The sequence below is a fragment of the Trichosurus vulpecula genome, chromosome 8, assembly GCF_011100635.1.
Source record: "Trichosurus vulpecula isolate mTriVul1 chromosome 8, mTriVul1.pri, whole genome shotgun sequence".
Classification (NCBI taxonomy): Eukaryota; Metazoa; Chordata; class Mammalia; order Diprotodontia; family Phalangeridae; genus Trichosurus; species Trichosurus vulpecula.
Genome location: NC_050580.1, coordinates 32,255,050 through 32,268,958, shown reverse-complemented (window position 1 = coordinate 32,268,958; position 13,909 = coordinate 32,255,050). Strand labels below are relative to the sequence as shown.

At 46.3% G+C, this 13,909-nt stretch overlaps 1 protein-coding gene across 2 annotated transcripts in view; it reads right to left on the bottom strand.

Annotated features, from left to right (window-relative positions):
- Positions 1-13,909, bottom strand: part of HK1 (hexokinase 1) — a 97,312-nt gene that overhangs the window by 58,103 nt on the left and 25,300 nt on the right. For both annotated transcript variants that reach the window (XM_036735079.1, XM_036735080.1), the window contains exon 2: positions 8,709-8,871. In XM_036735079.1, the coding sequence (XP_036590974.1) occupies positions 8,709-8,871 (163 nt within the window). The remainder of the gene's footprint in view (positions 1-8,708; positions 8,872-13,909) is intronic.

The window sequence follows — 13,909 nt, the reverse complement described above, 5'->3', positions numbered from 1 at the left end:
AATGCAATGGGGCTTCCAGCTCATCTAGTGCCCCACCCTCATTTTATAGGTGAATATGGAGAACCTTTCCTTATGTCCCTGTCATTAGGATTCTCTCTTCTCAAATAGCAACATATCCCCATAGTACAGGGTGTCCCTAAAGTCTGGACACATAGGCAAAATGCATATTTTGAAATATTTGGAATATTAACAGACCTTAGCCCCCTCGACTTCTTTTTCTGAGGTATGCTAAAGGAGAAGGCGTACTCAATGAAAATCACAGATGCAATACATTTGAACGCATAAAGAGTGAATGTGCTAAAATTGACAGCAATGTGGAGTTACTGCATGAAGTTCACATCAATCTTGCAAAGCGCATCAACCTTTGCATCACAAATGATGGAAATCATATTGAAGATGTTACTTGTTAATATTCCAATTAAGTAAAATGTGGTTGAAAATTTAATTCATTTCATTTCTTGAAAATATGCATTTTTGCCTATGTGTCCAGACTTTAGGAAGACCCCGTAGTACGGAAACTACTTAATGGTTGGGTTTGTTTTATTTTTAATATCCCCTTTGCCTAGCGTATAGCAATCCTTGTTGGATTGGAATAGACACCTAATGGAAGGCCATGGGTGTTTTTGCCTCTCTTTGTATCCACTGCACTTAGCATAGTGCCTGAAACATAGTAAGTGGGCACTGACTTCAAAATATTGGGGAAAATAATTCCCATTCGCAAAACAACATTTGCATATCTTATGGGGTTATAGAAATAGCACTTTACAAATGTTTTGGGTGGAGGGTCCGTGAATACAGACAAGTTAACCTTCTATAATTTACAATCTTAGTTGCCCACAACACAGAAAGGTGACAAAGACTTCTCCATGGTCACTGTAACTAGTGAGTTTGAGATACATTGTACTGAGTGAATAAAACTGAAACTAAATAAATATCCTTCCATTGTCTGCACTCTATTCCTCCTCAAATTATCCTGCATTTACTTATCTATGTATATATTACAGTGCTTCGTCCCCCACCCCCGCCCAAGCATAAAGACAGTTCTTTGTTAATCTCCATTATTGCCGCAGCTCCAAGAATCCTGTCTTGTATATAGTAGATGTTTTCATGGTTTTTAAAAATTGGACCGAATAAAATAAACAAACATGAAATATCAGGTACATCTTTTTAATTTTCCAACTTCATTTAACACAACTACCATCTTGGAATCTACCTTAGGTTTCCTTTCTACCATTCTGACTACCAGGAGCCTCTGGAAGGAGGCAGCTGGGGGTACTGGGCTTGGAGTTATAAACACCCGAGTTCTAATCCACTTCTGATATTTACTGGTCATGTGACCCGTTGAAGCAAGTCACTTCATGGTTTTGAGCCTCAGTCACTTCATTTGCAAAATGATGGGGCTGGACTCAATAACTCCAAAGGGCTCTTTCAGTTATAAATGTAGTTTCATCCCTAGAGATTTTTTCCTTTGTTTTTGTTCGAGAGTATTTTATTTTTTCCAATTACACGTAAAGACAATTTTAAACATGCACTTTTTAAAAATTTTGAGTTCCAAATTTTCTCCCTCCCTAAAACAGTAAGCAATTTGATATAGGCTATATATATGCAATCATGTAAGTGTATTTCCATATTAAGCCTCTTTCTTCTGATATGGAAACCTTGAAACCCAGGTCTGAGAGACAGAGGTCATCGACTCTGGCCATGAGCTAGGATATTCCCTACCAGTGGAGTTTATAGTCCCTTAGAAATTCACCCACTTTTGGTTACTTTTCCAGCACCTCCCATTAGCCCTGAAGCCAGAGTGACTTCCACCAGAGTATTTATTAAACAAACCATCTGAAGGGCCACTAGCAACTCTCCACTTTTTAATGACAGCCACTGCAGGCAGAGCATAATGGAAAACAAACATTAGGACAGATGTCTTTTTCAAGTGGGAGTCAGCCCTGGATTACGGCACAAATAAATGCCACCTTTCTGAAATGCCTACCTTCTCTCAGCTTAGAAATTCAGCTTCTCACACTGGAAGCCAGGATGCTCACTACAGCTCACCTTCTGATTAGCTCCCCAAAGAAAGAGATGTGCCCCCATCTTCTGCAAGCTGGCCACCAGACAAACTGCTCCTAAGATGCCATGGCCCTCTATGACCACTTCATCTGAAACTTCCAAAGAGGACTGGTTTTATTTACTCCCTTCACTGGCACTGAGTGCTACCCCTCTATGCCTTCTCATCGTAGGTGATTCTGGTATGTGTTTTCTAATGAGTCCTTTCTATCTCTATCTCTGGATCTTTTCCCTAAACTACAGCCCCACTCTGGGAGACAGCATGGTCCAGTGGTTAGACTCCAAGTCAGTATGAGTGGGTTAGAATACCATTTCTGACCTTTATTATTTGTGTGACAATGGGCAAGGAATTTAACCTCTATGAGTCTTAGTTTCTTCATCTCTGAGATGGGGACAAGAGGGCCTGTAGCACCTACCTTGCAGGGCTATCACAGGGCTCAAATGAGATGACTGAAGTACTTTGCAACCCAAAAGTGCTCTATAAATGTCGGTTATTACTATCTCCACTTGTCCCCTGAACATCTCCGTCTAGAGCTCTTGCCGACACCTCAAACCCCCAGAATCTCAGAGCTGGAAGGGATCCCTGCCTGTACCTGAGTCACCCCCTCCCCTACAATATGTCCAACAAATGGCCACTTGGTCTCGCTACAAGACTTCCAGTGGTGGGGAAAGGGGACAGGGACAAGGAGACTGGACCTCCCTCTATCAATGCCAGCTGGCCTTTTCTGTATCTCAGGCACTGTTCCCTAGACGGGTCAGCTGCAGGAGGTGGAGCAGGGGAGCCACGTGATCAAATCCAAACTCAAGGAGCATCACTTTGCCAGCAGGGTGTATGATGGATTGAGACAAGGAAAAAGTTCAGGCAGGGTGACTCATTTAACTGGGAGGCCATTGCAATAATCCAGGCAAATCTACAAGGAATTGAAAAGCTTTCTGCATGGACAATAAGTCTATGAGAACGCAGAAGAGGAAAATTCTTATAGCATTTAGTACAGTGCCTGGCTCACAGTAGGTATTTCAGAAACAGCCCAGGACACAGAGTCAGGAGACACCTGGGCTTATTCCTGTGACCCTGGGCCAGTCACTTTATCTCCAAGCCTCGGTTTCCAGATCTGTACAATGGGGGTAGTAACACCTTCCGTATTTACCATTCAGAGCTTACGAGAATCTGGAGAGCTTTGTAAACCTTCAAATAGCACTCTGTAGACATCAGTTAGTACTGTTTTTGTCATTCAAAAGCCTGAGCAGCCCTTTCCCTAGCCCTATACCTAAGGAGGGAATTTCTCCACATTTAGTTTCAATTGTTACTTGGGTGCTTCGGGATTAACACCAATTCCGTTGGTGACTAATTACTCTGCTTGGAGCTGTGATTAATATTTTAGAAGTAGAACAGGACCATCTGACTTACTGTTCTGGGGCCCCATCCTGGAGGCTGCCGAACACACACACTGACCGAAGGGGATAGAAAATCTTCAATAAATGGGGGGTTGGGGAGCTTCGAGGCCTCGCTGCAATCTGGCCAGGTCCACTCCAGGATATTCAGATCAGAGGATCCATGTGACTTCTCATAAAAGATGCTTCAGGGATATGAGAAGGCCCACACCACCCCCCTCAGAGGGAGGGAGGGAGGTGAGAGGTCCACAGGTGGTCAGTTACACATTGCTTATGTTTTGGGACTTTTTAGTACATCAACCACTTGTGGTGACTTTTTTTTTCCTCTCTTAAAAAATACTATTTGTCCTAGGGGATGGCTCTCTGGGAAGGGAGTAATGAACTTACATAGTGATGTAAGAAGTGGAAAATATTAATAAAAACTTATTTTTTAAAAAAAGGTACCTTGTACCACCACCCTCTTCCTCCTCCTCCCCTGGATGCTGCCACCAGGAGTCACGGAGCAGCCTTAAGTGACTGTTTCCAAAGCAGGACAGAGACCCCACCGTCCTGCCTCCAAGTTCCAGGGTGCTTGCTTCCAGGGACCAGGGGCCTCCTGGTTTGGAAGAGAGACCCCTGAGATTTCGATGGGAGGCAGGGAGGCAGGAGAAGGGCAACAGCTGAGTCCTGAGGGTAAAGACAGGTGCTCCTCAGCTGGGACAAAGCCGCACCTGCTGGAGTCACAGCTGAAAAAGCCATGATGTCCGGAATGAGTAGGGGGAAGCAGAAGCACAGGTGACCTTGGGGAGGTGTCATCTTTCCCTCTAAGTGGAGATCAGGTGACTTTTGTTAGGGACGATCACACCCACTTCAGCTGCCTCTCCTCCCAGTCAGGCTAACCACTTACAGAAAGAGCTAGCCCTGGGGGGTTAAAGGTTCCAGGATCCTCCAAATAAAATGTATTTTTCCTTTCTTTTTTACAAAAAGACTCTTGTACCATCCAGGCTGCATGCCTGGCTCTCTGGAACTTTCAATAACAAGCCTCTCAGACTCCCTGGCTTTCATTAAGGTTTAATTCATGCGTCATCCCGTACAGGAAGCCATTTCTGATTCCCCCCTCCTAATTTCCAGTGCCCTCCCTCTCCCTAATCATCCATTATGGTCTCTCTGTCTATACATCTCCTTCAGAAGGGAAAGCTTGAGGGCTAGCCCATGCAGCCCAGTGCCCAGCACGTGGAGGACTCCCTAGCATTGTGATCCTGGATGGGACTGCCAAATGAGAAAACTGAAGCCCAGCCTGAGGTCTCCAAGCAGTCAATGACAGAGCTGGGGTCTGAATCCAGGTCCTGGGATTCCAAATGCCTCTCCACTATACCAAGCTGCCTCCCACTAGAATAGCTGGTTGTTGGACTGCCCTGGATTGGTTTGAGCTCGATATCAAAGCTGCCACAGTAATGCCAGGATGAAAATGCCAATTTGTGCCCTAGACACAAACACTGCCTGATGACTCGGGTGCAGCAGTAAACAGAGAGGATGTAACCCCGTCATCCAGCTCTGCTCAGCACTCAGGCTAAAAGCAGGCTGTGGTCGGAAGAGGAAGTCCCAGCAGGCTCCCAGGTCTGACCTGTCTGGTGCCTTGGGCACCAAGGCAGCAGCAGCAGCTGCTGCCTGGCTCCTCCTGACATCCATTTCCTGAGCATCTTACCCCTTCAAAGCCAGAGGCCCCAGGGGAGGGAGAGGGAAACCAGGGGCATATGGGCATGAAAACTCAGAGAACATCCCCTGAGGAACTTCGAAGACCCTTCCCAGGATCTGTCTAACCATCTCCACAGCTCCAGAAGCAGAGAATGGCCTATAGCTGCTCACATGGGGCCAGGAGCCTGCAGTCTCCTCATTACAAGACAGGATGCCCTCCACAAAGCAGGCAGGGCAGATTCCCAGATAGGTTAGGCCATGGGAGAGCAGACCATGAGAGCTTCCCTGTTCCTGCCCTCCTCTACCTCCAGCCTTCCTGTAATGGCAAGCAGGGTGGGACCTTTTGCTGTTTTTTGTTTTGGAGTGCTTCTCAGCACCAAAGCAATCAAGTGCCTTTGAGTCTTGCCTTTGTTTCAATTAAGGGTCTTTGATTGAACCGGGAGTCTTTGATGACCTGCTTAAATCAGGGGAAGGTCTAGGTCAGATGGGTTTGAGTCCCATGGTTGTGACACCCCTCTGACCCTTAAGAAGTCTTTATGTATTCTGAGGTTAGCATTATGCTTGGGGCTCACTCATTGGAAGAGTGTTCTTGTGGAGACTCTGTGTCGATGTTAAGGAGCACCCCACCCTGCCAGCTTTGAAAAATCAGATGTTGGGGCCTCTCTCTCTCTCTGATAACCATGTATGTATTGCCATGGTCAGACAGAAGCCTGTCTGTCGATTTGTGTTATTTGCTCTGTTTATATGATTTCTGCTTGTAATTTCTGTTTGTATTCTCTCTGAAGCCCACAGTGCTGGCTTTTCCCCCTGAACTAAGTGAATGATATATGTATGTTTAATTAAAGTAAGACTGTTAACCCCTTAAAGTTGCTTTCCTTAGAAAAGCAGATCAAAGAACCTGTGCTGGTGTTATTGGCCTTACACAGCCACTGTAGCTGCATTTCCCCACTCAGAAGAAAGGTAAAAATCTAACAGGACTCTCAGGGAGTTCGCCTCTCCTACCTGGTGGGTGAGAAGGGACTGGGGGAGGCCATTGAGAGGAAGTAGGTTCAAACCTGCCTCATGCTACTGGACTCTGGGCAAGTCATGACCTCCTTGGGACCTTGGGTTCTTGGTCTCTCAGCTCCAGATCTATTATCTCATGACCCAACCTTTTCTTCCCGACTTCAGGGAATCTTGTTTCCAAATACTGAGCAGATCCCATGGAAGCCTGAGGTCCCCTCCTGGAAAGACCTATATGAACTGACGCAGGGGAAGTGAGCAGAGCCAGAAGAATCGTGCCTGCATTATTCTACAATATTGCAAAAGAAAGCCAGAAAGAGCTCCGACCAATACAGTGACTCCAGAAGGCTTTTCCAGCCTGCCGCCTGCCTCTGGGTAAACTTACCTTCTCAGATATGGCCCGTGCATGGGGTGATTTGTTTCTGGTTGGGGCAAGGGGGATGTGGTGGGTAGTAATGAGAAGTAAAAAAGGAACAATCAATAAAACATCTTAAGAATCCTCAGATGCAAAACAAAGAAGCCCTGAAGGGCATACAGACAGGGCAATCTTGTTACTACCTTGTTAAATTATTCAACAGACACTTGAAAAAACAGAAGAGAAATAAACCCTTTCGTACACAATAAGCTCCTCTGTCATTCTTTGTATCATGAAATGTCTGTATTTTTTGATGATTCAGATGATTGGGGAAAATAATTTTAAAGCCCTCACCTGTGAAAACGGAAATTATCTGCCTCATGAGAGGCAAGACTTCTTCAGGCCGAGGGCAGACTATGATTATTCTGAAAAGTAGTGGAGCGGAATGGATAAATCATGAGATGAAAAGTCAAAGGGCCCAGGTTCAAGTCCCAGGTCCAACGCTTCCTAAACATATGCCCCTAGACAAGTCACCTTATGTCTCTAAGCCTCAGTTTTCCATTGGGTCAAATGGAGATTGTTGGGAGCAGGCCAGGCAGCCCAGACTGGGCATCAGGAAGCCGGGCCCAGAGCTCCACTTACTAACTATGTGGCTTTGAGGAGAGGTCATTCTCCCTGTCTAAGCCTCCATCTTCTCACTTAGAAAATGGGAAGAACAGTGCTTACACTGTCTCCTTCAGGACTGCTTAGGGACGAGTGCTTTGTCAATGCCTTAAAGCTGAGTAAATGTGAAATATTGCTTCCCCTTAAAACATTAAAGTGCTGAGTAAATGTGAGATTTTTTATTATTTGGTACACTGGAAAGAGGTCCTAGAAAAGAGAAAACTGAAAGGATTACTCTCCAAAGAGCTCCTGAGTGAACTTTCAGACTGAGAAAAACACAACAACAGCAATTCAAAGCTGTAACTAACGCAGGGCAATCAGGGCTTTACTCCAGGGCACCAATATCTGATGGGACATACTTTCTTCCTATGGGCGGACTGCCAGCCCTGGCCTGCGGAACGGTGAGGACACAGGATCAGAGCCATAACTAGGAATTCTTGGGCTCAGCCTCAATCAGATCATACCTGGAGTCCTCTGTTCTGTTCTGGGGTCCACATCTTAGGAAGACATTACAGACTGAAGTGCATCCTAAAGTGAGTGACCAGGACTGACCTCCCAGTTCTCCTCTGGCTTGCGCCAAGACCCAGGTCTCTTCCCCTGGCCTTTGGCCGACATCCCCAGGGTCTGTGGTCACTGTGGCATTCCTCTCCTAAGGAGGGCCCTATCCCCTCGCACAACTGTCTGAAATGCTGCAACCATCACCAGTCCGCACCTTGCTCAACTGTTTTTTGCCCCAGGTCTATCTAGAATCCCAGAGAGGCCAGGACCTCAGAGGTCAGCTGTACCTGAAGATTTCCCTCCATATGGAGGTCATGTAGACTTTGTTCAATGATCTTCCCCCGAGGGGCAGGTCACAATCTCTGGGGATCCTCTCTTCCTTTTGGGACAGCTTTATTAGAAAGTTTTCTTTTTATTAGCCGGACATACCCGCTTCTCTGCTAACTCTCACTGTTTTCTGGTTCTGCCCTCTGAGGCTAAGCCCAGAGGGCAGCTATCAATTCCCTAAACTTTCTATTTGCCAGGCAAAATATGGCCCCTTCTTCCAACCAATCCAGTGCAGCCTCCTCTTTTTAAGCCCCTCTCACGAACCGGGTCACCCTCTTGAGGACATATTTCCATCTGTAAAGTCCTTCCTAAGATGTGGCCCCCGGAACTGAACACAGGACCCCAGATGTGATCTGACTGGGGCAGAGGTCAAGAATTCCTAGTTACAGCCCCAATACTGTGTCCTCCAGAGCTCCACGATGAAAGCACTTCTTTGGTAGAGGCCATGTGCTAGGACACTAGCCTTAAGTGTCAGGAAGACTTGGGTTTGAGTCCTGCCTCAGACCCTTCCTAGGTTAATCTCTCAGGGCCTTGGTTTCCCCATCTATCTGTAAAATAAGAATAATGATGAGGAAGAAGAGGAGGATGATGGTGATGAGGATGAGGATGATGATAGCAGCTACCTCCCAGGATGTTTCTGAAGGTCAGACATGACACGTGTAAACCTTAAAGGGCTACGTATTAACTACTTTCTGCTCCCCTGACCCACTCTTCCATAACACGCCCACCGTCCTACCTGAACCATCAGGAATGGATCTCACAAATGTTGGCAGCATCTTCACAGAAGCAGTTACATTATAATTTCTGGAGAGGCCACGTATCATAGCTTTCTTAAATCGTTTTGTGACCTCATTAAGCATTTCATCTGAGAGCCGCATGGAATAAAGGTACTTGTCGATCTAGAGGGAGAGAAAAGAAAGACTTAAATGAAGGAGAGTACGGTATGGAGAAGGGCCAATCCTGCCTCTATGGGGCTCTGGATTAAACTCGTGGCTAAAGTCTGCTGGGCCCTCATGACTGATCATTCAGTCCCTGGCTTCCCACATGAAAATGCTTGATACCTGAATGGAAAATTAGGCTAGGAATCATCTTGGCCTCCCGATCCTGCTCATACTTCCCTGATCCTACTTTCACAGGGATTTTCATTCTAGAATGTCCTCTCTCAAAATGACTGTTCTCTGGCCAGTGGCCAGACAGAGATCTCACCAGAAAGGACCCCTGGGCAGTCTGTGTTTACGGCTGTGTGTGTATATGTGTGTGTGCGCATGCATGTATTCTTCAAAGTCACACAGGTAGAGAAGCATTCTTTGCCCTAAGCATTTCCTCAGATGAGGTGCCTGAACCAGTAGGACAGGAAGCCATGGTGAGCTTCTCAGAGCACAGGGGCTACCAGCAGGGCAACCATCGGAGGGCCAGAACTAGGCCAGGATTATAAGGCAAGAGGAATGGGTCCATGCTAAGAAGCTTTCCTTTGGGTTTGCCGGGCACGTGTGGAGAAGGATATGAGAGCAGATTTGTGGCCTGACTGGAACAAAGCTAGAACCTGATTTCCATAGGGGCCATGCCTCCCATTCTCCCCTATCCCTGATGCAGGAATATCCTGATTCGAGGACAAGCAGTCCAGTCTGCAGGCTCTACTTCATATTCCAGCCCTTCCTCCCTGGTTCCACCCAGAAACAGTTGATGCCTTAGCAAATTCTGGCCAATCTCTCCAGTATCCAGAGACCTGACCTTCCCCTCTCCTTATCTCTATCTAGCAAGGCACTGTGCTGTGCACAAATTGGGATCTACAGAGGTCCACTCTCAGGTAACAATCTAGAAAGGAAAATGAGACCCATGCACAAATGAATACAATAAAGGAGGAATGTGATGGTGCTCACAGCAAACCGACACAGGGCCCAAAGGAGGAAGACTTCTAGCTAGGAGACTTGGGGGAGGAGGTGATTTTTGAGTCAGGGGAATAGAAGTTCCTTGAGGGCACAAACTCCTTTCATTTTGTCTTTGAATACTCTCACAATACTTTGCACACAGTAGGTGCTTAATATATGCTTATTGGATTGGATCATTCTAGGCACCCTTAAAGGATTCTGTAGGATTCTGCCAGCTCACGGGATCACAATATTGTGGGATTTAGAGCTCATCGTCCAAGCAACGCCCTCCCCGAATCTGACCAAGTAGGAAACTAGATTAACCCCCCTGGTTAAGTCGTAGTTAACTGCCAACACTGCTTCTCATTTATCTCAGGAGTAGAGAGTGCAGAGGGCTTCAGGGAAGGGAAGGGTGACTGGTCATATGCTTGGGAGAGATTGAGGAGGATGGGGAGGGGGAGAGGGTGTCAGATCTGGCCACACAGGCCTGGGTTGCTGGACTGACAACGACAGTCAGATGGAAGGAGGAGAAGCCGGAGCAGGAGAGCGAGCACGAGATAAGAGAAGAGTGTGGCACATGCAGACTTTTCCAAGAAATTTAGCAGAAGCAAAAGGGGAGGCGGGGGCAGGGTGACTCCCAGGGGCCCTGGAGGTAAGAAAAGGCTTTCCTTTTTATCTTTTCTCCCAAAGACATGATCATGAAGGGAACAATCCAAGGTGGAGAGAAAGACAGAAAATGCAAGAGAGGGATAGGAGATGGGCTCCCGGGCCCAGGGGAGTGGTTGAGCCTTGGAAATGAGATGCAAAATGGGGAGGAGGAAAGGTTGGAGAAATGGAGGGAAATGGGAAGTGGGGAGATTGTTGGCATTTTAATCCCAACTCCTGTGTTTTGACAGAAGAGGAAACAGAAACAGCAGAGAGAGAGTCACTCACCCCAAGTCAGAACAAAGGTTGTTAGCTCTGTCTCTCCAGGCAGACTCCCTAGTTTCTGGACCATGCATGAATCACAAACTGCCCTTTCTTTATATCCCTCCAGAGTGCCTAGTGTGGTAGAGGGTATACCATAGGAGCTTCATAAATGCTCACTAATTGGCTTTTTTCTGTGTAGGGATGGTGAAGCTTGAAGGCACCTCTGCAGCCACCTAGTCCAACCCCTTCATTTTCATGATGTAAAAACTGAGACCTAGAGATATTGGTGACTTGTCCAAGGTCACACAGATAAGAAGCAGCAGAGATGGGATTTGAATCCAAGTCTGTGCTTAGTCCAGCCCAGCACACAGTAGGTGCTTAATAAATGTTTCTTGATTGACTCAGAGAGCTGGAAGGAATCTCTGACACTATCGCAATCAATCAACCAAGCAATCAACATGTCTTTTTATCTAATCCAACCCCTTTCCCCATCCAGGTAAAGCTACACAGATAACAAGTCCTCTGACTCCAAAGCCAGGACTCTTTCCACTGGACTTCTGTGGACAAGTCACTGTTGCTCCTCTGCAAAATGAGGGGGTTGGACTCAGTGGTCTGGGCTCCCTTCCACTTCAAAACTTATGAGCCCATAACCTAGCCCCCCCACCTTAATAAGGAAGGTCCATCTGGCTTAAAAGGTAAACCAAGTCACTGTGGCTCCTTTCTTTGCTTCATTGATCCCCTTGCAGTCTTATCTTCTATGGGGGATACCCAGCTTCCAAAGCAACCTGGGGCTCTGGAAAAGCTAGGAGTCCAGTGTGGAACAAGAAGAGAAGAAATATGATAGCAAAGGAATAGAGGAAGCATTTGGCACCTACCAAGGCACTCTAGCTCCTCATTCCCAGCAGACAGGTATGAGTCTAGGTGGGGAGAGTGAGAAAGGAATCAAGTGGCAGAGCTAAGAATGGCATGAGAGGCTGGAAGAAAAGCCAAATGTTGGCTGGTTTTTTAATGGGCCACAGAGGATGAAGAATGCAGCCCTTTCATGATAGAGAGGTGAGAGACTAATATGCAAAACAAGACATATTTTTGGACATGGCCAATACAAGAATTTGTTTTGCTCAACTCTGCTTCTTGACCAAATGAGTTTTCTTCCTTCCTTCTTGCTTTCTTAGGAAGGATGATGGAGATGGGAGAGAGAAAAGGCAAATTCTTGATAACTGAAAAAACAAATTAACATTTCATTTTAAAAATTAATTAATTAAATGGGCCTCAGTTTACTCCTTTGTAAAATGAGACTTAGACTAGGTGAATTAAGACCCAACTGAAATTAAGCTAAGATTAACGCAGAAATTCTCCTGGTTCCCTTCCTGAAGAAATAGATGGATGAATCTCTCGCTTTCTCTGGCAGCAGCTCCTAAGCATCTGGCTGAATTCTACCAAATGGTTTTGGCTCATTACCCCCACTGTCTCCATGTCCTCTCCTTCCCAGCAGGCGTAGACTCTTGTTCTGTCACCTTCCTCCGCCTCAGAAAGTGACTCCCAGCCCTCATCTCTCCCTCTCTACAGGGATGGCCTCCTCACTTACTGGCTGTTTTCTCTCCCTCAGATGCTTCAGTCACATATTCTAGTCTTCAGCTTTCCCTCAAGACTCAGAGAAGAGTGCCTCTCACCTGAGGATTCCTCAAACTTCACTTTGCAGTCTCTTTTTCTGGATGGCTTTGGAAAACTGAAGAGATCCTCAGTTTTGATGAATCCCTGCCTAGAAATGGGGAGATTCAGAGATGGATGCAATGGCCTTTCCCAGCCCTAAGAATTGATGATTCACAGCGTCCATGATGGGGTGAAGACCTCAAGAACCAGGAGGATCTCTCTTCTCCCCATCCATCAGCCCTGTCCCAGCTTTCCTCCTCTCCCTTTAGTCTTAACCCTCTGATTTACTATTGCAACAAAGCACTCATTCCCAACACACAAGCTCCAACCCCCTTGACCTTCAGCTGCCCCTCCTCTCTGCTCCCAAGCAGGGGAGATGATGCTGAAGTACATGAATACACTATAAATTTCCCCCTTCTGACGTCACCAATGTTACCTGACTTTGGTCACACTCTCCAAAGGACCTGTTCCGAACCTTCTCTCCTCAGGTTCACCCCAAGATGACCTTGGCTTCTACTTTACTGAAGTACCAGAGGTCCCCAAGCCTGTAGGCTCCTCCATCTCCCCTTCACCACGCCTCGAACATCTGTCTTCCCCCATGTCTCTTCAACTTCTGCAGTCTAAGACCAGGTGGTCCTACTACATACAACCACATTCCCTACCTTGTTTTCCTCCGCCATTTTGCTTGGAGCCCTTTTTCTATATGATCTTCATGTTCTTGGCCCTGGTAAAGCTAGAGGCCTGTTGTCTTTTATAATCACCGTGACCTCATCAACTTAGTGGCCTCATTGATTCACATGGGTTTAGTTTTTATCTTTATGGTATTAATCCCCAGATCTATATCTTCAACCCTAGGCTCTTTTCTGAGCTCCAATCCCATGCCACCAACTGCCTATTGGACATTTCAAAATGGATGCCCCAGAGGCATCTCAAAATTCAGTCTGTCCTAAACAGCCCTCGTTGCCTTTGCTTCCCAACCCTCCCCTCTTCCAAACTCTGTTTTTTCTGTTGCAGGATACACCATTACCCTTTTAGTGTACCAGGTTCACAACCTTGGTGCCATCCTCAACCCCTTCAGCTCATTAATAATAATACTATTAGGAGGAGGAGTGAGTGTATATTTAGCACTTTATGGCTGGCAAAGCACTATATATGTGTGTGTGTGTGTGTATACATATATATATACACACATATATATAATTTCATTTGATCCTTCAAACAGCCCTCTGAGGTAGGTGCTATTATTATCCTAATTTTACAGACGAGGAAATTCTCAGAGAGAAAAGGGAGGTGAATTCCCCAGTATCATCACACAGACAGTAAGCATCTAAGGCAGGATTTGAACTCAGGTCTTCCTGATTCAAAGACCAAATGGTAAATCTTGGCATTTCTACCACCACAAAATCCCTGGCATCTACCCCCTTCTCTCAACTCACACTCAGAGTATTACAATAGCCTTCTGGCTGCCTCAAGTCTCCCCCTACTCCAATCCGTCCTCCACACAGCTGTC